Raw genomic sequence first — 23510 nt, forward strand, 5'->3', positions numbered from 1 at the left:
TAAGTCAACTAAGGTTTTATATTTTAAATCATTATTTTGCATCAAGTTATCTTTTCCTGGACCATTGAAACCTGAAATTAATTTAAGTATAATATAAGATCTACATATAGATCAACTGTACAGATATTTATTTCATAAATTATCATTTTTATATCTGTTAGAATGTCCAAACAGTACCCTCTTGGCTATCAGGAACTTCAACACCTGTGAATCTTGACACAGAACTTCCTGAACATGTGTTACAGTGGGCTCTTGATAAGCTGAAGGTGGCGGTGCATCGTAACTTAGAAGGCGCAAGAAAACATTATGAGACATACGGTATATATGACACAAATATTATATCTCTTTTTTTGTGATAAAAAAATCCATTTTATTTTTACTAGAATTTTGTCAGATATTTGGTTGTCTGGATCTGTTATGACAGACCAGAGAGAGCAAGAAGTGAGCATAGGCATGGTTTCTGACAGAGTCATGGATCAAACCCAAGAAACTTGAATTCTGTTATTCAGTCCAAAGGGTGACTATTAACTGGAGCAGGGTCATAAAGTCAAAACATAGAGAGAAAGAATGTTGATATAAACAGAAAGTTAAATCAAGGGCAAAAGCAAGGTAATTTCTAACAATTTCAGCTTAATCATCTCTTCAAGTATGTTATGGGGTCAGTATGTTATGGTGTCAGGATAAATAGTTGTTATTTGACATTCTGTTAACCAGAACTTTTTATTAACTGGCTTATCTGTGAAAAGACGCTTACTCCTTGGAAGGAAAGTTATGACCAACCTAGATAGCATATTCAAAAGCAGAGACATTACTTTGCCAACAAAGGTCCTTCTAGTCAAGGCTATGGTTTTTCCTGTGGTCATGTATGGATGTGAGAGTTGGACTGTGAAGAAGGCTGAGCACCGAAGAATTGATGCTTTTGTACTGTGGTGTTGGAGAAGACTCTTGAGAATCCCTTGGACTGCAAGGAGATCCAACCAGTTCATTCTGAAGGAGATCAGCCCTGGGATTTCTTTGGAAGGAATGATGCTAAAGCTGAAACTCCAGTACTTTGGCCACCTCATGCGAAGAGTTGACTCATTGGAAAAGACTCTGATGCTGGGAGGGATTGGGGGCAGGAGGAGAAGGGGACGACAGAGGATGAGATGGCTGGATGGCATCACTGACTCGATGGACGTGAGTCTGAGTGAACTCCGGGAGTTGGTGATGGACAGGGAGGCCTGGCGTGCTGCGATTCATGGGGTCTCAAAGAGTCAGACACGACTGAGCGACTGATCTGATCTGATCTGTGAAAGTGTTAGTCACTCAGTCATATCCGACTCTTTGCAAGCCCATGAACTGTAGCTCTCCAGGCTCCTCTGTCCATGGAATGCTCCAGGCAAGAAAAATGAAGTGGGTTGCCATTTTTTACTCCAGGGAATCTTCCTGACCCAGGGATTGAACCTGCATCTCCTGCATTGGCAGGCAGATTCTTAACTACTGCACCATCTGGGAAGCCCTTAAAAGCATTATTAGTTCAGAGTAGTGTTGAAAATGTTATTCACTCAGTTGTGTGCGACTCTTTGTGACCCCCTGGACTGAGCCCACCAGGCTCAGGCTTCTTTGTCTGTGGAATTCTCCAGGCAAGAATACTGGAGTAGGTAGTCATACCCTTCTCCACGGGATCTTCCCAACCCAAGGATCGAACCCAGGTCTCCCATATTACAGGCAGATTCTTTATTGTCTGAGTCACCAAGGAAGTTTTATCTGTACCTCTAAGTTATTTTATATAAACTATTATTTTTATTTTAAAAGTCTACTTTAATCTGGTTGGCTTGTTAGTTTTATTTTATGTTATTACATCTATTCATGTTAATGTATGTTGTTAGTCTATTAATAATATTTAATTAAATAGGCTGCTCTAGTCTATGACTATATAAAAAGCACTTTATCTTTTTAAAAGAGTATAATTGAGATTTAAATTAGATTATTAATTTTCAGTTGAAAAGTACAGTTGGCTCATTGATGGGACTGCTGTTAAGCTGATACAGACTTTTCAGGCAGAGGATCATACTTTTGATGAATACACAAAGGTATGTGTTAATTCTGTTTTTCATTAATGCTTTTTTGAATTTATTTTTAAAGTTAAGATTTTTTATTCTAAAAAATAAATGCATCGGTCTGAGTTAATAGGATTTCTTATTCAAAACATCATTCTAGTAAACTCATATGTTCATCTAATAATTCCCTTATTCATTTAGCTCATTCATTGATTCAACAAAAATGCTTTTCATCACATTCAGACATATAGCAATATTTTGGTTATGCAAAAATAAATAATATATAAACATTATCCTCAAGAGCTTATATTGAACATGGAAACCAGACATAGAAATAACAACTGTGAAAGTGAAAGTTGCTTAGTCGTGTCCGACTCTGCCACCCCATGGACTATACAGTCCATGGAATTCTCCAATCCAGAATACCAGAGTGGGTAGCCTTTCCCTTCTCCAGGGGATCTTCCCAATTCAGAGATTGAACCCAGGTCTCCCCTCATTGCAGGCGGATTCTTTATGAGATGAGCCACAAGGGAAGCCCAAGAATATTGTAGTGGGTAGCCTATCCCTTCTCCAGGGGATCTTCTTCGATCCAGTAATTGAACTGGGGTCTCCTATATTGCAGGAGGATTCTTTACCAACTGCGCTACCAGGGAAGCCCAACTGTAATATATTGAAATTAGTACTAGAATGGAGATAGGGACAAAGTGGTAGGGAACCTCAGAAGAAGGAATGGCTACTTTTGCGTCAATAAATTGATGAAGATTTCTAGAAAAAGTGAAAAGTGGGCTGGGCTTTGAAATAGTTTATAGGTGAAGAAGAGGGGAAATGTAACATACTGCTACTGCTACTGCTAAGTCGCTTCAGTCGTTCCGACTCTGTGCGACCACATAGACGGCAGCCCACCAGGCTCCCCCGTCCCTGGGATTCTCCGGGTAAGAACACTGGAGTGGGTTGCCATTTCCTTCTCCAATGCATGAAAGTGAAAAGTGAAAGTGAAGTCGCTCAGTCGTGTCTGACTCTTCGCGACCCCATGGACTGAAGCCTACCAGGCTCCTCCGTCCATAGGATTTTCCAGGCAAGAGTACTGGAGTGGGGTGCCATTGCCCTCTCCAATGTAACATAAGACAGGGCCAAAAGTATTTAGAGGTATTCAGAGAACGTTGAATAAACCCCAAATGGCTGAAGAATGAACAGAGGAGCCTGGTGGGGCTACATTTCATGGGTTGGGAAAGAGTTGGACACAACTGAGTGACTAAGTACACAGGTACAGCTGAAGAATAGGTAGTTAGGAATACAATATCTAGGGTATTTTGTGTTTCTGTACAAATTTTAGAATAATTGTGTTCTAGTTCTGTGAAAAATTCCATTAATATTTTAAAAAATATTTATTTTTATTTATTTATTTGGCTGCTTTGGGTCTTAGCTGTGGCACACGGGATCTTCAACCATCCTGTGGGAATCTTTCATGGCCTTTACATTGGAAACTCAGGTCTTAACCACTGGAATGCTAGGGAAGTCCCTGACTGTGTTTTTTTATTTTGTTTTGTTTTACCAATGTATGGGTCCTGCTTTCTTGTTTTTTTGTATGTCTCATAATTTTCTGTTGGAATCCGGACATTTTAGGTAATATATTGTAGCAACTCCAGGCACTGGTCTCTCTTCCAGTTTGCTATTTTTATTAGCTTGTTTATTTGTTTAGAGACTGGGCAGATTATTTTAGTGAAGTCTGTTTTGCTCCCCACACCCTCTGAAGTACCGAGTGTCGCTCCTCAGGGAGCCACAGTGTTGGGTATGCCGAAAGTCATCCTGGAAAGGCTACGGTTTCAAATGTCTTTCTTCTCTCTTTCTCTGGCTATACGTAGCTGTTAGTCTTCACATACTGCTGGTTAATTGCTGTATTGTTTTCAACAATTCCATAGAGGTATAACTTGCTCTACTGTAATCAAATTCAGACTCCCTTGAAAAAGCAGTTGCCAGAGTCAGTGTTTGATGGTTATTCTATCCCAGGAGGGATCATACCAACAGTCTCCTTCCCTGGCTCTTTCTCTCAAACTAGCTGGTCTATGATTTAGCCAGAATCTTCACCAAATCACTGAACCTTCCTCAAAGTTGCTCCTTGCCACAACCTCCACTGTTTTTGAGGGCACAGTTAGGCTTGAATTTTTCCATGTTCTATTGCAACTGAAGTCAATTCCTTTGGGAAAAGATTAGGAGGTATCTATTTTATGACATGCTTCTCCTTCCCTTCCAGGCAAAATGTCTGAGCCAAGGCCTTGGAGCTGGGAATGGGGATAGTGATAGGCTTCTCTCAGTGACAATCCCACTGAAGAAGTCGAGCACTTAATGGAGTGTGTGCATTCTAAGTCACTTCAGTCATGTCTGACTCTTTGAGACCCTGTGGACTGTAGTCTGCCAGGCTCCTCTGTCCATGGGATTTTCCAGGCAAGAATATTGGAGTGGGTTGCCATGATGTTCTCCAGGGCATCTTCCCAACCCAGGGAACTAAACTCGCATTTCCGGTGTCTCCTGTATTGGAGGCAGGTTCTTTACCACTAGTGCCATCTGGGAAGCCCAGGCTCAGTGGAGTAGAGAGTACTAACCTGAGGTTAGCCTTGTCTCTTTTCTGCTATGGAGCTGCCACCTTCCCAGCGAGGGCAAGTGTGATTGGTGTCTCAGTATTCTCAGTGGTACCATGACCAAGATTGACCCTCCCTTCCATGAGTGGTATTTGTGTGGTACAAGGGAGTTCCCACCTTCCAATTACATTCACCAAGAACCTAGCTTTAACAAAACTAGTTAAGCCAGCCAACTGAAACCTGGGTGGTGAGGGAGCCCTCTGTTCTTGACTGTACTTGTCTGGAGTGGAGTTTCCACATTCTGAGCTGGCAGCAGGGTGGGAGGGAGAAATCCAGGTTTAAATACCACAGATTCTCACTTTTCCTTCTAAATTTTCATAAAGTTTCACCAATATATGTTTGTTCATTTTCTGTATACTCTTATGACCATTTTCAGTGGTTTAAAATTAAATCTTTGTTTTTAAAATAATGTGTTAGTCACTCAGTTGTATTGGATGTTTACTGTTAAATTGGTAAATTCCTTAATGAAAGGACAGGGGGGAAAAAGTTGGTGCAACAATGGAAAGAAATTTAATCCCTTAGCAAATATAAATGGATTTATACTATAGGATATAATTAAGAATTTCACCATAATACTGTACTGTCAAATCAGAGATTAATTTGAAAATTCTAACCATTTTTGTTTTAAATCCTTTTTTAAAGTTTATAGGAAAATTTTTCAATCTTGCTTCCGAAATAATGCTTTTGCCTCAGTGGATTCATTTCCCTATGGTGCGTTTGGATTGTGAAGATTTGAAGACAGGCCTAACAAACAAAGCAAGAACCTTTGCAAACATGTTGCTAAATGATATAGCTTCAAAACATAGGAAAGAAAATGAAAAGTAAGTAGAATCAGTTGCCAAACTCAGAATTTTAGAGTAAAAGAGATATTGGGTTGTCAAAAAATAAAAAATTCCACTGGTCTCCTTACAGGAAAACCCAAATGAATTTTTGGCCAACCAGATAGTTTGCTAATAGCAATTCTTGTTTAAAAATATAAGATTAAAATATAAGTGCTTACAATGTTTTTTCTCCAACTTCAATAAGGATTAAAGCTAATATTTATATAAAGCACTTAGCACAGTGCCTAGAACATGGTACTCAAGAAACGTTAGCTGTTTATTTTCCCAGAAGCAATATGAGAAAATTATATGCTTTGAAATCAGAGAGACTTGGATTTGAATCCTGGCTCTACCATGAAAATGACATGAAATGACTCTAGGCGAGTTACTTAATTTCCCTGAGCTTCAATTTCCTGCTGTGCCAGTTATGAAAAATAATACCTTGCCTTGCAGAACTGATGTTTGGATCACAGATAACATTTGTAAAGGATTTAGCACCATGCTTGGCAGAGAATAGGTACCCAAGAAAGGGAGCTATCACATCAATAAATATTTTCAAGTCAATAAAAAAATATGACTGTCATAAAGTTAAGTATTGGTTAGCCATATTTTGTACAAAATTTTATTACATAATGATATGGTAAAGTATTAGACACTTCCTTTCAACAATCCCATTGAGTAGTGGCAATGACAATACCATAGTTAATTTTAAAAATGATTTATGTTTGACACGACTTTTTGGTGTTTACTTTTGTAATATTGGTCACTTTTCTGGAAAATTCTACTACTTTCAACAAGCAACTGTCTTATTATAAACTCATGGCAGAAGAGCAGTTGAAAAGTTGTCCATTTTCCTCTGCCTCGTTCATGCTTTGGTTTCTTCCTAAGTTCCTTATATGAATTAGGTAACATCAAAAGAAGGAAATGGGAACTTCCCTGGTGGTCCAGTTGCTAAGACTCTCTATTCCCAATGCAGGGGGCCCAGGTTCGACCCCTGGTCAGGGTACTAGATCCCACGTGCCACAAATGAAAGATCCCGCGTGCCACGACTAAGACCTGGTGTAGCCAAATAAATAAATAAATAGTTTTCTTTAAAAGGAGGAAATGTGTACCACTATGTTAAGCATAATTTATTAAATAAATTAATAATAAAGAGCAATTTTCTTTCCTTTTTTTTTTTTTAGTTCTACCTGTTTATTGCTACCAACCTGTCACCCTCCACCCTCATGCACACATGCTCAGTCATGTAATCCCATGGACTGCAGCCCGCCAGCCTCCTCTGTCCATGGAATTCTTCCAGGCAAGAATACTGGAGTGGGTTGCCATTTCCTTCTCCAGCAATTCTCTTACTTCACAGTTTGGTTTAGTATCTGCTTGGGCAAACTTGCTCTCTCTAATCTTATTTGCCCTCTTTCCTTTTCTGTTTTGTTTTGCTTTTGGCCGTGCCACAGAGCATGGGGGATCTTAGTTCCCTGACCAGGGATCAAGCCTGTGCCTCCTGCAGTGGAAGCATGCAGTCCTAGCCATTGGACTGCCATGGAACTTCTACCTCCTTTTCTTTTAATTGTATTGTTGCTCCAAAGGGACTCAGATTCTGCTCTAGTAAGAAGAAAGCACCCACAGTAGAATCATCTGCTTATTTTTTGCATTATCAACATTAATATATCCTTCTAAAAAACTATTTTTCTAAATAATTTTAAAGATTTATTTATTAATGTTTATTTTTGGCTGTGCTGAGTCTTTGTTGCTGTGCACAGGCTTTCTAAATTGCAGCAAGTGTGTACTACTCTTCTTTGCAGGGAGCGGGCTTCTTACTGCGGTAGCTTCTCTTGTTGCAGAGCACAGGCTCTAGAGCTCAGGCTCAGTAGTTGTGGCACATTGGCTTAGTTGCCACCTGGCATGTGGGATCTTCCTGGACCAGGGATCGAACTCGTGTCGTCTGCATTGGCAGGTGGACTCCCAACAACTAGACCACCAGGGAAGCCACTCTTAAAATATTGATAATCGAAAATTAACCATTGAACTTCCATGGCGATCCAATGGTTAAGAATTTGCCTTCTCATGCAGGGGGTGTAGGTTGGATTCTTGGTGAGGGAGCTAAGATCCTACATGCCTCATGGCCAAAAAACCAAAAAGTGAAGCAGAAGTAATATTGTAACAAAGTCAATAAAGACTTAAAAAATGATTCACAACAACAACAAAAAAGCTTTAAAAAAATACTGTCAAGCCCTACGTGATCTGATTTCTGTTCATCTCTACAACTTCATGTTCTATCCTCTTTTTTGCATTCACACTGCTCTGCTTGCCATTCCCAATTTTTATTTATTTGAAGCTTTTTGCTACCTCAGGCTTTTATCCTTGTTATTTTTCTTCCTTGGAAGCTTTTCCCCTGATATTTGTATGACTCTTCTTTTTCTTTCTCTCATTTTGAATTATCACCTCTCTTGAGAGATCATTCCTGGTCACTTTAAATAAAATACTGGTTCCTTTTCTATACTCCATTATTCTTTATCCCTTTACTGATTTTTTTTCTTCACAGAACTTTTTACCATCTAACACTGTGTTATGTATTTATGTATTTTTTGTCTCTCTCATCAACTTGAATGTAAGCTTTATGATGATAGGGACTTGATCTATTTGGTGTTATATCTCCAATGCTTAGAACTTTGCTTAGCACACTGCAGGTATTCAATTATTTATTAAATGAATGAATAAGTATAATTACATAGTATAAATGAAATACCTGCATGAACTAAAATTTATTTTAAAAATCACTTACCTCTTTTGTACTTTGTTTTTGCAAGGAGTTTTTCTGATATTTCTAGCAATGGCATGACAATACTGATACTGCAAAGCATAGGGAAAAAATTCTATGAAATATATCTTAGTTAAATAATGGGTATAGGTATAGGGTATCTATTAATAGATTCATACATATGTAGACTTTCTGAAAGAATCATGGATTTTAAAAATGTATGCAGAGATTTGATCTTTTCAGTTGCCATGTTTCACAAGGGACATTACTACTACTAGTAATAATTAAGCTGATGATTATACTAACACCATAGTTACCAGTAATTGAGAGTGTACTATGCACTGGGCTCTTTTGCATTCATTATTCATTATTGTATCACAACAATCCCACAAGATGAATTTAATAACTTCATTTAATTCACAAATATTCAAAGCTAGTAGCAGCTGAGGCAGGATTTAGATATAGAGCCGCCTGATCCATCCAAAGCGTGCTTGCTCTATTTTACACTGAAAATGTTGCCTTAATTTTATAGATTTTATAAATCTATGGTGTATCCTGAGTTGTGTCAGTTAAGTTATACTTAAATATTTTAAGATGCCTAACTGATTATTTTTAGGATCACAGTGCCTATTTTATAGTAATCATAATTGAGTGTAATATAGCATTAATTACTGTACCTATAATAAAGCAAGGTATTATGTCAGTATTTGCAGTGAATTTGAAGCAGTTAAAGAGCATGCATTAAAAGTTCCTGAGACAACAGAGGAAATGATGGAGCTTATATCTTATGTAGAAAAAGCCCGAACTGTAAGAATTCAGGAGTTGGTTTCACGGATCAAGGTAAGAATTTTTTAATCTACATATTAAAAAAATTTTTTTTCATTGTGAAATATGGTACACATATTGAAAATGAATAACACATATGGTTAAACACAGTTATAAAGTGAACACCTATGTTGCCACCACCCAGGTGAAGAAATAGGATATTGCCAGCACCCTAGAAATCCTTTGTATATGACTTTCTGACCATAATTACTTCCCTTTCTCCACCTCCTAGAGGTGTCAACCTGGTTTCTACAGTAATCATTTTTTTCCTTTAGTTCCTCCATATGTGCATCCTTAACAAAGGTTTAAAAGATATTTTCTTTTATAGTTTCTACATTTAGTAGTACATATGCTCGTGCCTTCCCCTACACAAGGTTATATACCTATTCACCTATATTATACTCTAATTTTTGTTTAAAAATATGAGATGCAGGGGGCCTCCCTGGTGATCCAGTGATATAGAGACTTGCTATACACAGGAGACTAACACATTATAAATCAACTATACTCCAATAAAAATTAATTTAAAAACATTATTATGATTGGATGTTGAATTTTATTTTTTGCATCTATTGGTATGATCTTGTGCATTTTCTCCTTTAATCTATTAATACAGCTAGTTATATGAATCAGGTTTTATTGGGTTAATTTCTATGTGCAATATAATACATATATAATGCATTCTGAACATTATATATATTATATACATATACATCCTATGTGTATCTCAAACAAAAACTCTTAAATTAGCCTTTGAATCTGTATTTCAGTTCTTAAAAATTACAGCACTGCATACAGATCAATGCAGGTTATAAGGGGTAAAGATATTTAGTCTTATTCAGGTAAATCTATTGATTTTAAAGATTTTTTTTTTTTTTTTTTGCCAGTCACTTCTAAACTCTTTCTGGACAATTGTTATGTGCTAATGGTAGGACTTCCCTGGTGACTCAGACAGTAAAGCGTCTGTCTACAATGCGGGAGACCCGGGTTCAATCCCTGGGTGGGGAAGATCCCCTGGAGAAGGAAATGGCAATCCACTCCAGTACTATTGCCTGGAAAATCCTACGGACAGAGGAGCCTGGTAGCCTACAGTCCATGGGGTCGCAAAGAATCGGACACGATTGAGCGACTTCACTTTCACTTTCAATGGTAGGCAAAAGAAGTGGTACTGTTATTGAAGATGTAAAACAAAATAAAAGATGTTAAAATCTTTGCCACCAAAGATTAAAAAATTAAATATATAAGAATAAAACTGTAAAATCCTTTTAAAAAAAACAACAGAGTTGCTGGAAAAATGCATGTTTGATCACCATTTTCAGCCATATACATGGATAATCAAGAACTTTTATCTTAAGTCAATTGCAAGTGAAAACTATTAAAAAGCTTTAATTTTGGTATGTGTTTGTGTGTGTGTTAGTCCTCCATTCGTGTCCGACTCTTTGTGACCCCATGGACGGTAGCTTGCCAAGCTCCTCTGTCCATTGTATTCTCTAGGCAAGAATACTGCAGTGGGTTGCCATTCCCTTTTTCAGGGATCTTCCCAATCCAGGGATCAAATCTGGATCTCCTGCATTGCAGGCAGATTCTTTACCATCTGAGCCACCAGGGAGCAAATTAAATGCTCTTACTATAAAAGTCTTCAATTGTGTGCTATGAAGCCAGATAAATAATCCTATAGTTATTGAAATACCCATGTGATTTGGGTGATATGAAATATCAGTTAATAATCTGAGTCAGATTGAAATTTGAAAAAGTATTAGAAATTGTTGTTTCTCTTTTTCATAATGCTTTAGGGCTTCCCTTGTGGCTCAGCTGGTAAAGAATCCACCTGCAGTGCGGGAGACCTGGGTTCCATCCCTGGGTTGGGAAGATCCCCTGGAGAAGGGAATGGCTACCCACTCCAGTATTCTGGCCTAGAGAATTCCATGGACTGTATAGTCCATGGGGTCGCAATGAGTTGGACATGACTGAGTGACTTTCACTTCCATTCTACATGGTTTAACATATCTGGAGTTTCTTCTGTAGGAATCCAAACGCCGGATGAGTTACTTTTTAGATGTATTTCTATTTCCTCCAGAAGACTTAGCTTTAAATTCAGCTGTCCTTATGTGGCCCTGGAAAATTAATCCCATCTTTGATGAAAATGATGAGGTAAATATATTTTTCCTTATATATTTTTGTATTCTGATATTTTAAGTTCAATGTTCATTTAATTTTCATACATAGTTGCCATCTACTTTTTTTTTTTTTTTGACGTTACACACTGCTATATTTGTTTAATTATTTTTGGCTACATGTGGGCTTTCTCTAGTTGCAGAGAGTGGGGGCTGCTTTCTAGTTGTGGTGGCTTCTCCTTGGGTGGCTTCTCTTGTTGTGGAGCACAGTCTGTAGGGCTCACAGGCTTCAGTCGTTGTGGCACAGGATTAGTTGCTCTGAGGCGTGCAGAATCTTCCCAGACTGGGGATCAAACCCCCATCTCCTGGCAGGTAAATTCCCATCCACTGTGCCACCAGGGGAGTAGACCCTTGCCATCTATTTTAAAAAGTAACTTCATGTGTCAGTATGAGTTTGGGATTAGCAACATTTATGGCCCTGCAGGCTTAAGACAGGCTTAACCCACAAGGTTTTAAAAAGTGGGACTGACATTAAAAAGTTAGAACTATTATCAAATTAATAATAGGGGGGGTTCCTGGTCATCCAGTGGCTAGGCTTCATGCTCCCAATGCAGGGGACTGCAGTTTGATCCCTGGCCATAACTAAGAGTTCTCAAGCTACAACTAAGAAGTTTGCATGCCCCAGTGAAGATCCCTCGAGCCACAGTGAGGACCCAACACAGCCAAAATAAATAAATTAAAAAAAAAGGAAATTACTAAAAGACTAATAATCATAAGCACTGTGCTCAGTACTCTCCATTTATTAAATCATTTAATACTGACAAAAATCCCAGGTGCTTCTATTTCCCCCATTTCATAGCTGAGAAAAATGTGTCTCAGAGAAGTTAAGCAACTTTCTCAGGAGGAAGTTGCAGATTCAGGATTTTATATTAATACTGAATATAGTTCAAATTTTGTAAAAGTCCTAATTTAAGCTAGCTTTCCCTAAACTGGGAAGTGAGATAGTATAGTAATTGAAAGCATAGACTTCAGTCAGATAAGCCCGAGTTCTAATCCAGATTTTGACTTTCATGATCTTGTGACATTGGACATGCCTCTGAATCTCTCTATACGCTTAAATTTCTTCATCTCTGAAATGAGGATATAATACTTGTGGTAATGTAGGTAAAGTGTTTAATAATTCTTGACATAAGAAATGCTCGATATATGGTAGGTTTTATTATTTTCCCAGAATCTGTTAAACAGTTAAAATATCTACTTAAAATAAGAATTATTATGGTCACTTTGGAGATACAGAAAATTTTTTCTGTGTAATTTATTATTCTTTTCCTTTCATATCAATCAATGTTTTATTTTTGTACAACATTTTACTTTTACTTTGCTGATGTGTTTTGTTACTGTACAGAGCATTCAGATTTCTCATTTGATCATTCTTTGCTTTGTAGCAAAATAATTAACATGATTTAATTGTTTTCTTTTAAAGCTCATTGAGAATGCTAAACATAGAAAAGAAAATGAACTAATAGCAAAGAGAGAGAAACTGATTTTGGAAGTAGAAAAGGAATCACGGCGCATGGAAGAGTTTGCAGAATTTGCAGAGTTGGACCGCATGCAACAGGTCTGAAAAACATAGACAGTAGCTGTGGCAGGCTGGTAGATGAGTATAGGACATGTCTGTATAGGGCTTCCCAGGTGGCTCCAGTGGCAAAGAACCTGCCTGCCAGTGCAGGAGACAGAAGAGATGTGGGTTTGATCCCTGGGTCAGGAAGATCCTCTGGAGGAGGGCATGGCAACCCACTCCAGTCTACTTGTCTGGAGAATCTCATGGACAGAGGAGCCTGGCAGGGCACAGTCCACAGAGTTGCTAAGAGTGAAACAAGACTGAGGCAACTTAGCACGCTAGCAGGCATGTTTGTATAATATAGAAAAGCATGTGCTTACTAAGGCAAAAAGGGGCCTGGAACTGCTGCTAATTATGTAACCTTTTTTGTGGGTTAGTTTTCTTTTTGTTAAGTAGACATAGCCATTTTTTGCTTTCTGTCATAATATTGCTGTCCAGTTGATATATAAAGCCGCTATATACATATGCAAGGACATAGCCTATGAAGTATTGTTTAATCTTATTTTTATAACATTGCTTGGGTACTTCTTGAAATGAAAAATGCTTTGCTTTCAGTATGTGACAGATGTAAGACAACTACAAAAACGTATTCAGGAATCTGAAGAAGCAGTTCAGTTTATTAATAAAGAAGAGGAACTTTTCAAATGGGAACTGACAAAATATCCTGAACTGGATAAATTAAAAGTTAACATTGAGCCCTATCAGAAGTTTTTTAATTTAGTTTTGAAGTGGCAACGAACAGAAAAACGGTAATTTCTGGTAATATAATAAACAGTTCAGCAAAGATATAAAAAGATTTATAAAACATACATTGATTTTTATTGCTGTTGTTGTTGGCTAAGTGTTTAAAAGTAGGACTTACCAGTCCATTTGATAGAAAGACCAAATATCATATAGGAGAAGTGTCAAATGTTGCTAGGGTACCACCTAACCTTATTAATATAATATCTAATTAAGTCTCATTTGGGTTTTCCAGATTTGATTCCATTTTTAATGCAGTTAGTTGATTTGACTCATGCTTAACACCAAAAATTAGAAGTATAGAGTCAAATCAACATTTTATTTGGGTACCATTAATTGTCCATTGACAATCTGATTCATATTTTAGCACATGCAGCATAGCTTAAGTGGTGGATTTAGTATTATCTCTGTCATTAGCTCTGTGTGACTGAGAAAAACGGTTAGTTAACTGCTCTTGCTCAGGATGCTTGGGGCTGGTGCACTGGGATGACCCAGAGGGATGGTACGGGGAGGGAGGTGGGAGGGGGGTTCAGGATGGGGAACATGTGTATACCCGTGGCGGATTCATGTTGATGTATGGCAAAACCAATACAATATTGTAAAGTAATTAGCCTCCAATTAAAATAAATAAATTTATATTAAAAAAAACACACACAAAATGAAGGACCTAGCCTAAGGCCTCTTAACACACCAAAAGTCTCTGAGTTTAATATTATTTTTTCTTTCAGGTGGATGGATGGAGGGTTTTTGGACCTTAATGGGGAAGCCATGGAAACTGATGTAGAGGAATTTTCCCGGGAAATTTTTAAGACTCTGAAATTTTTCCAAACAAAGCAAAAGAAGGAATTACAAGAAAAAAGAAAAGCAGCAAAAAGACGATCTCTGGAAGAAGAGAAACTTGAAGAGGAACCAAAAGAGAATCCTACCATTACTATGTGCACTACAGTAATGGAGCAGATAAAAGTTTTTAAGGTACGCACACATGTAATGACATTTTAGAAAGCCCTGCTGGAACTGTTTGCAGCAAGTGCTAATGGAGAGAAACAGAAAAACTGGAAAGCAAAACCAAAGCCGACTCCAGAAAACTTGATCTATTTCTTAATACATACTTAATTCTGTCCTGAGGAAGTCCTCATAATCAGTCCCTTCACAGAACATGCGAGAACATGCTTGACAAATAGAAAAGACTATAATGACCAGGTACACTGATATGAGGAGGATAAAAAAATTACTGAATAAACAAGTTAGCCTATACTATGAGCAGCAGCACAGACTCCCAGTTACCTGAGAAAGCTTTGAAGTCATACTACCTAGGTTTATATCACAATTCTGTGCTTAGTAATGGCAATATGCCCCTTGTGTAAGATATTTAACCTCTCATGTCTCAGTCACCTCATTGATAAAGAGAGGATAGTAACAGTTTTTGTGGCAGTAGATAATGCATCCACCTTCCCAAGGCAGTGGTTCATACGAGTGGTAGAGCCACGTTTCCACTGTCAGCATGCTCAGAGTGCAAACTGTCACGGGATTTTCAGCACTGTTCCAGTCCATGTCTAGCACTCTCAGAGATTCTGTGAGCTCCCTGAAAAAAATATTTTTAATATTTAATAAATATACATGGCTTAAAAATATTAAAAAGATACACCTGAACAATCTCCTTGCTATGTTATTACTTTCTTTTGTATACTTAAGAGTTTTTTTTTAACACATATAACAATATGAATATATTTTCTAAACCTCCTATCTTTTTACATAAAATTAACATACTGTATGTATTATTTTCCCCATTGTTTTGGTTAATTTATCTTAGAAATCTTTTCTTGTTGTATATAGAGTTTTTTCATTATTTTTTACACCTATAAATATTATATATTAGTGTAAAAATTTCTAAGTATGAAGTGGGAACTGCAAGGTAAATTGCCAAAGAGTAAATTTCAGGTTCAAGTCTATAGTTGAATTACCTTCTGTATGGGTTTTACCAATATATATTTACACCAACCTTGACAACAGAGTGTCATCATTCTTGGGTTTTTGGAAATCTACTAGTAGAATTTCATTTTTCTTATTACATAAAGTGTTAAGCATAAATTAATATATTTAGGAATATTTTGTATTTCTTTGCTTGTGAACTATTTGGTCTTATCATTGTCTATTTTTTTATTTAATGGTTGGTCTTTTTCTTAGTGATTTATAGGACATAAATAGTTCTGGAAACAGGACTAGGAAGACTAGACTTTGTATGTTAATATTTTATTGAGGATTTTTGAGATTATATTCAGGATAGATGTTGGTCTTAATTTTCCCGTAATATCTTTGTCAAATTTTGTTATCAGGATTATGTTGACCTTATGAAACAAACGGGAAATTCTATTTTCCAAAAGAGATTTGAATGAAATTGTTATTATCTCTTTTAAAAATATTTTAGAGAAACATTTGCCAGTGATACCATTGACTTGGAACTTTATGGGAAGGATTTTGAAAGCAGTTTTATTTTTTCAAAATAGATATAGGAATATTCAGGTTTTGTGTTAATTTTATGTCAGTTTTAGTAAATTGTAATTTTCAAGGAAATCTTCCATTTTTGAAAACTGTTAAATTTATTGCCATAAAGTTGCTCATAACATTTATTTATTATCTTTTAATGTTTGTGGAATCTTTAGGAGTAACTCCTTTTTCATTCCAAATATTAGTAATTTTTATTTTCTTTCTTTTTTCTTCAGTTAGAGATTTAGTTATAGTTTACTGTTAGCATTTAAGCCTTTGGTTATGTTTTAAATTTATCCAGATGATACTCCTCTTTTCCTTTCTTATCAGCAACATCCATTATTCCTGTCTTCATAGCAGTGCACCAACATAATCTCTGAAAGTCATCTTGAGATGGAAGATAAACTGTCCCATACCACTAGTAGTATCAATAATTTTTTTCCCTGCTGTTTTCTTTCTTTATTTTTGTCTGGGGCACATGTGATCTTAGTTCTTCAACCAGGAATCAAACTCGTGCTCCCTGTTGTCACTAGGACTTCTAATACTATATTGAATAAAAATGGTTAGAGTAAGCAACTTTGTCTTGTTCCTGAACTTAGAGGAAATGTTTTCAGCTCTTCACCATTGAGTTTGATGATAGCTATGGGCTTGTCATATATGGCCTTTAATATATTGAAGTATGATCCCTCTATAGTCACTTTGTTGAGAGTTTTTTTTTATTATTATAAATGGATATTGAATTTTGTCAAAAGCTTTTTCTGTATCTATTGAGATGGTCATATGATTTTTATTCTTTAATGTGGTTACAATTGATTACTTTGCAGATATTGAATCATCCATGTATCCTTGGGATAAATCTCACTTGATCATGATATATGATTCTTTTAATTAATTGTTGAATTTAGTTTGTTCGTATTTTGTTGAGGATTTTTGCATCTATGTTCATCAGTGATGTTTGCCTGTAATTTTCTTTTTGTGTGTTTTCTTTGGTTTTGGTATCCAGGTGGTAACTGGTCTTGTAGAATAAATTTGGAAGCATTCCTTTCTCTGCAATTTTTTGGAATAGTTTCAGGAAAAGTGTTAACCCTTTAATTGTTTGGTGGAATTCACCTGTGAAGCCATCTGGCCTGGGCTTTTCTTTGTTAGGCATTTTTTATTACTAATGCAATTTCGTTACTGATAGTCTGTTCATATTTTCTATTTCTTCCTTATTCAGTCTTGGAAGATTTTACATTTCTAGGAATTTTTATTAACTTTTTCTAGGTTGTCTATTTTATGGTGTGTAATTGTTTGCAGTAGCTTCTTACGATCCTTTGTATTTCTGTGGTGTCAGTTGTAACCTCTCTTTCATTTCTGATTTTCTTTATTTGGGCTCTCTTTTTTTTTCTTAATGAGTCTGGTTAAAGGTTTATCAATTTTATCTTTTAAAATAACTAGCTCTTAGCTTCATTAATCTTTTTCTTTTTTATTTTTAGTTTCTATTTTATTTATTTCCACTCTGGTCTTATTTCCTTCCTTCTACTATCTTTGGGTTTTGTTTGTTCTTCTTTTCCTAGTTCCTTCAGGTCAAGGTTAGACTGAGAATTTTCTTATTTCCTGAGGTGGACTTGTTTGCTGTAAAATTTCCTCTTAAAACTGCTTTTACTATGTCCCATAGATTTTGGAAAATTATGTTTTCATTTTCATTTGTCTCATGGTATTTTAAAATTTCCTGTTTGGGGTTTTCAGTGATGCATTCGCTCTCTCTTTTTGTGGTAACTGTTACATGGTTTTGGTTTGTAGTTACCAGGAGGTTCATTTATAACAACCTATTATAGATGTCTATTTTAAATGGATGATTTCTTAAGTTTGAATACCTTACATTTTCACTAACCTCCCCAAATGTTTTATCCTTTTTACATCTGTTAAATTTTGCCTTAACTGCTATTGCAGATAGAGATGATTTTTACTGCTTTTGTCTTTTAACTTTCCTCCTAGCTTTATGAGTGGTTAATTAACTAGTTTTTCTTCAGGTTTGCCTTTACCAGTAAGATTTTTCCTTTTACAGTTTTGTTTATTTATGCTTGTTATTTCTTTTAACGTTGGTTGTAAGATCTGTTTGGTGGTGATAAACTCTTTTAGCTTTTTGCTTGTCTGTGAAAGTCTTTGTCTCTTCTTCAGAGACAAAGATAAATCTGAAAAATAACCTTGCCAGATAAAGTTTTCTTGGTTGTAGTTTTTTCCTTTCATCATTTTGAATATATTGTTCTACTTCCTTCTGCAGAGTTCCTGTTGAAAAGTCTGCTAAAGGTCTTATGGGAGTTCCCTTGTACAATACATAACTAGTTGCTTTTCTCTTGCTGCTTTTTTTTTTCTCTTGCTGCTTTTAAGATTCTTTTAATTATAATGTGTCTTGGTGTGGACCTGTTTGGGTTCATCTTGTTTGATATTCTCTATGCTTCCTAGAGGAGGGTATTTATTTCCTTCTCTAGGTAGGGAAGTTTTCAGCTAATATTTCCTCAAAGAAGTCTTTCTCTCAATTTTCTCCTTCCAGAGCCCCTATAACATGAAAGTGAGTACACTTGATGTCTCAGAAGTCTCTTAAACTATCGTTGTTTTTTAAAATCCTTTTTTTTCTTTTTTCCTGCTTAGCTTGGGTGATGTCTGCTACTCCGTCTTCCAAATCCCTGATCTGTCCTTCTGTATTATCCTATCTACTATTGATACTTTCTAGCATATTTTTCATTTCAGTTAATATAATATATTCTTCACTGGTTCGTCTTTATATTTTCTAACTCTTAGTTGAAATTCTGTGTTTGTCCATTCTTCTTCTGAGTTCACTGAGCATCTGTATATTACCTTGAACTCTATATTGGGTAGATTGCTTGTTTGCATTTAATATAGTTCTTCTGAGGTTTTGTCTTGTTCCTTTGTTGGGAACATATTCCTCTTGTCTCCTCATTTTGCCTAATTCCTTGTGGTCACGTTTGTATATTGAATAGGACTGTTAGGTCTCTTGATCTTGGAGAAGTGACCTTATATAGGAGACAACGTGTATGGCCCAGCAGCACACTAGTTCTGGCACTAGACCTGTCTGCTCCAGGGGTGTCCCCTATTCATACCACATACTTCCTTATGTTGTGCAAGGGCTAACTGTTGAGGGTATAAGTGGGGCTGGCCCTTGGCCTGTCTGGCTGCAATGCTGTGACTCATGCAGTTGCTGTCAGTGCCCTGGTGGGCATGGCAGTCTCCTGGTGAGGCTGGCGTGCGGCTGGGCAGTGCTGCTTCAGGCTCACTGTGGGTGGGGCAGCCTCTCTCTGTGTTTGACTGTGGGCCCTCCAGTGGCCAGGGCAAGCCCCCAGCACTAACAGGCCAGAGGGAGAGTTCCTAAATGGTACTTGCTGGTGATCCTCACAATGGCTGCCACCAGCATCTCTGTCCCCAGGGTGCGTCCCAGAGGCCTCCTGCCTCTCTGATAGGCTCTCCAAAATCAGCCAGTGGGTCTGACACGGGTGCCTGTCAGACTTCTGCCTCTTTGCTGGAACTTGGACCATGTGAGCTTCTGCCTGTACCCTTTAAGGGCGTAGTCTTTGTTTCCTGTAACCCTCTGTCTCTCCTGAATGGAAGCCCAACTGGCTTTCAAAGCCAAACATTCTGGAGGCTTGTCTTCCCAGTGCAAGACTAGGGGAGGCCAGAGTGGGTCTTAGACCCCGTGCTCCTTGGAGAGGAACTCTGCAGTTGTAACGTTCTTTTCATTTGTATGTCACTGACCTCAGGGTTTGGTTTCTGACTAGATTGCATCTCCACCCCTTCCACCTATTTCATTGTTGTTCTTTTTTGCCCATCAGAGGAGGTGAGTTCAGGGTCTTCCTACACTGCCATCTTGATCCCACCCCTCCTCCATAGATTTTATTTATTTATATTACCTCAGTGGCTGGAGACTCAATACAGTGTTGATTAGAAATATTATGGGTGTGCTTATGTTGTTCCTGATTGTAAAGGAGATGTTTTAATATCAGTATCAAAAGCGATGAATTAAGTATTCTTGTTGAGTATTTTTTTATTTCCAGATGGTTATATTTTGGTATTTTGGTGCAGGCTTTCTTCCTGTTTATGCTATGTATGTGTGTATATAGCTATATATTATGTTATACTATATGCTGCTGCTGCTGCTGCTAAGTCGCTCCAGTCGTGTCCGACTCTGTGCGACCCCATAGACGGCAGCCCACCAGGCTCTGCCGTCCCTGGGATTCTCCAGGCAAGAACACTGGAGTGGGTTGCCATTTTCTCCATATAATTATAGAATAAACATGACTTTGTATTTCTATAATACTGTGACAGTTTTAATTATTGTAGTTGTAGCATATACTTTAATATCTTATAGAACATTTTCCACCACCCCTCCTTTTTTCACTCTTTTAGTTTTCTTGGTTATTTCTACATGTTTATTTGTGCAGATGAACTTTAGAATAATTTTGTTAGTTTCTCTCCCCTCCTGAATCTAAGTCATTAAATATTAAATGGGCTCATTAAATATATTACATAATTTCAAGTGTATGAGTATGAAAGTCAAGTGAGTGACTCATTATTTTTTCCATTTTCATCATAGGATTACATCCCTACTGTCTCTATCCTTTGTAATCCAGGAATGAGAGCACGTCATTGGAAGCAGTTATCAGAAATTGTAGGCTATGACTTAACTCCAGACTCTGGAACTACACTGAGGAAAGTTTTAAAATTAAACCTTGCACCATACTTGGACAAATTTGAAGTGATAAGTGCAGGTGCAAGCAAGGTAAATATGCAGATCTACTAAAATACCTTATTTGATGAGTTTGTTAATTAAATCATAGTTTTAGCTGTGGTTGAATGTATAGTTCGGGATAGCAGTGGGCGAACCTGGGGAAAAGTGGAAGAAGGCCACTTGTATTTCCCCCCCACAAAGTTTGTACTTCTGTATGATTCCCTTGTCCTGAATCCAGAGTAGAAATGGTTCCTTTGATCTCTTCTTAATTCTGCCACACTCTGATATGCATGGGTGATATGCTAGTTTTGAGATGTATTTTTTTCCACTAAGAATGGAAATGATGCCTGTATATGTGGCATGTGATGTGTATGTATTCTAGGCAGAGTAAGTATGGCCCTGTAGTCTTCTTGAATACACTGAAAACATCTTCAGGCTGTAGACTGCAAAAAGGCACCCCAGGGAAAATCCAGCAGGTCTTTCATACTGTTGTCTGTTTTGATACTGACAGCTTTGAAAACAAGTGAATTTTTTAAAACTACATTGTCATTCACCATAGGAATTGTATAGTTGTTTAAAACCTTTTCTAACTTAAAGACAGTTGCAGAATATCCTGCAAAAATGCACCAAATGCTTACTAAATTCAGTAGGGAAAGTCCATACATATAGGAAATAAGATTCTTTATTCATCATCCCATTCTTTCTTTTTTATTCTGTTTAGGAATTTTCATTAGAGAAAGCCATGCAAACAATGATGGGAACTTGGGATGATATTGCTTTTCATATAAGTTTATATCGTGATACTGGAGTCTGTATTCTTTCTTCAGTAGATGAGATTCAGGCTCTCCTTGATGATCAAATTATAAAAACTCAGACAATGAGAGGCTCACCATTCATCAAACCATTTGAAAAGGAGATCAAGGTTTGTTAAATATGATAATCAACTCCTGGTCATTTATAAAGATTGAAATTTATTACATATTTACTCTTGTGGGAATAAGTAAGTTTGTTGGATAGCTTTGTTGGAATATAGGAACTGATATCTACCTTAAAATTAATGTGAAAATATATAGAACAGATGAGACTTTAATGATTTTGAAAAGAACAAATGATGCTTTATTAAGAAAAATCTTCTCCAATGACAGTGATAGATTTGGAAGAAAAAAAGTTGGTATTATTTAATCTAACTTTAGATAGCCTAGGCCCTATTTCATAATATATTCTTGTAACTTGTAGTGAAGTTCATATACTGTACTTTATATTTGAGAACTAGCTTGAGAACTGTTTAGAATAATTAATGAATTATTTTCCACTTAAGAAAACAAGTGATATTTGAGACTGTAAGATTATTTAATGTCATGACCTTATACTTGATGTGAGTAAATACAGATTATTTACTGTAAATAAATAAATTATAATAACTGGAGCTTTAGTATCAATATTCTAACTGGAGACTATATAAAGTGGTAAAAGGTCAACAACAACTGGATTTTCTCCCTAGTATTTATTGACTTCTAAATATGTGCCAGATACTACTCTAGGAGCTTTACGTTTATTAACTCATTTAATCCTCAGAGCAGACAACCAGGATAGGCACATTATTATCAGTATTCATAGATAAGGAAACTAAAGGATAGAAAATTTACCCAAGTTCACACAGCTAAAAATGACAAAGCTGAAATTAAAAATAAAGCAGTCTGGTTTTAATTTAGGCATAATGTTGTTATGGGGCACCTTCCAGTTCCAGTTCCAGTTCAGTTGCTCAGTTGTGTCCGACTCTTTGCGACCCCATGAATCGCAGCACACCAGGCCTCCCTGTCCATCAGCTTTGAATATTTGCAGAAGACAAAGAGTTATGTTCTTCTAAAAGGACATAACGCTGCACATCTGGCCTTGAGTCAGGCTGACTGAACCCTTTCCTGATAAGATGTCTTTTGCAAGTACTTCTTCTTTGACAAAGGAGAATTTCTAAGACAAATTTGAAAGCTCTCTTAGAGGTTTTCAAACAAAAATGTGAGGCCAGTCTCTTGATATATAGTATCTCAGGCCATAGATTTAAGAATCAAAGAGAGATTATATACATGATCCTTGGCTAATGAAATATCTAATGGATTCTTGGAGATGTGTGGTAATAAGATTCCCCCCTCCAAATTATGTTGATGTAGAGCAAATTGTGTTGACATTTCTCAATGTGGCACTAATGACATTTTGGCATAAGTAATTCTTTGTTGTGGGAGTTGTCCTGTATTTAGCAGCATCCATGACCTTTGTCCTGGAAAAGGCAATGGCACCCCACTCCAGTACCCTTGCCTGGAAAATCCCATGGATGGAGGAGCCTGGAGGGCTGCAGTCCATGGGGTCGCTGAGGGTCAGACACGACTGAGCGACTTCAGTTTCACTTTTCACTTTCATGCATTGGAGAAGGAAATGGCAAGCCACTCCAGTGTTCTTGCCTGGAGAATCCCAGGGACGGGGGAGCCTGATGGGCTGCTGTCTATGGGGTCGCACAGAGTGGGACACGACTGAAGTGACTTAGCATAGCATAGCATAGCATAGCATGACCTTTGTCCACTTGATATAAGTAGAACCCTCACCCCACTAGCTGTGACAAATGAAAATGCCTCCAGACACTGTGAAATGTCTTTGAGGTGAGGGCAAAATAGCCCCTAGGTTGATAACCACTGGTGTGGGGCAGGATATATTCCTGGATGCTTTTTAAACCTGAGACACTTCACCCAGGGATTAGGAAAT

At 37.1% G+C, this 23510-nt stretch overlaps 1 protein-coding gene across 31 annotated transcripts in view; it reads left to right on the top strand.

Annotated features, from left to right (window-relative positions):
* DNAH12 (dynein axonemal heavy chain 12) overlaps nt 1-23510 on the top strand; it is a 190347-nt gene that overhangs the window by 40094 nt on the left and 126743 nt on the right. For 19 of the 31 annotated variants that reach the window (XM_025272195.3, XM_044934354.2, XM_044934365.2 and 16 more), the window contains 10 exons: nt 162-318; nt 1981-2072; nt 5318-5496; nt 8956-9091; nt 11102-11227; nt 12674-12808; nt 13367-13560; nt 14281-14524; nt 20625-20810; nt 21481-21681. In XM_025272195.3, coding sequence (XP_025127980.3) covers nt 162-318; nt 1981-2072; nt 5318-5496; nt 8956-9091; nt 11102-11227; nt 12674-12808; nt 13367-13560; nt 14281-14524; nt 20625-20810; nt 21481-21681 — 1650 coding nt within the window. Of the gene's footprint in view, nt 1-161; nt 319-1980; nt 2073-5317; nt 5497-6680; nt 9098-11101; nt 11228-12673; nt 12809-13366; nt 13561-14280; nt 14525-20624; nt 20811-21480; nt 21682-23510 lie in introns of those variants that run through there. The other 12 variants (XR_003105577.2, XR_003105576.2, XR_003105578.2 and 9 more) reach the window with 11 other exon arrangements.

This window comes from Bubalus bubalis, chromosome 21, assembly GCF_019923935.1.
Source record: "Bubalus bubalis isolate 160015118507 breed Murrah chromosome 21, NDDB_SH_1, whole genome shotgun sequence".
In the NCBI taxonomy this organism is placed as follows: Eukaryota; Metazoa; Chordata; class Mammalia; order Artiodactyla; family Bovidae; genus Bubalus; species Bubalus bubalis.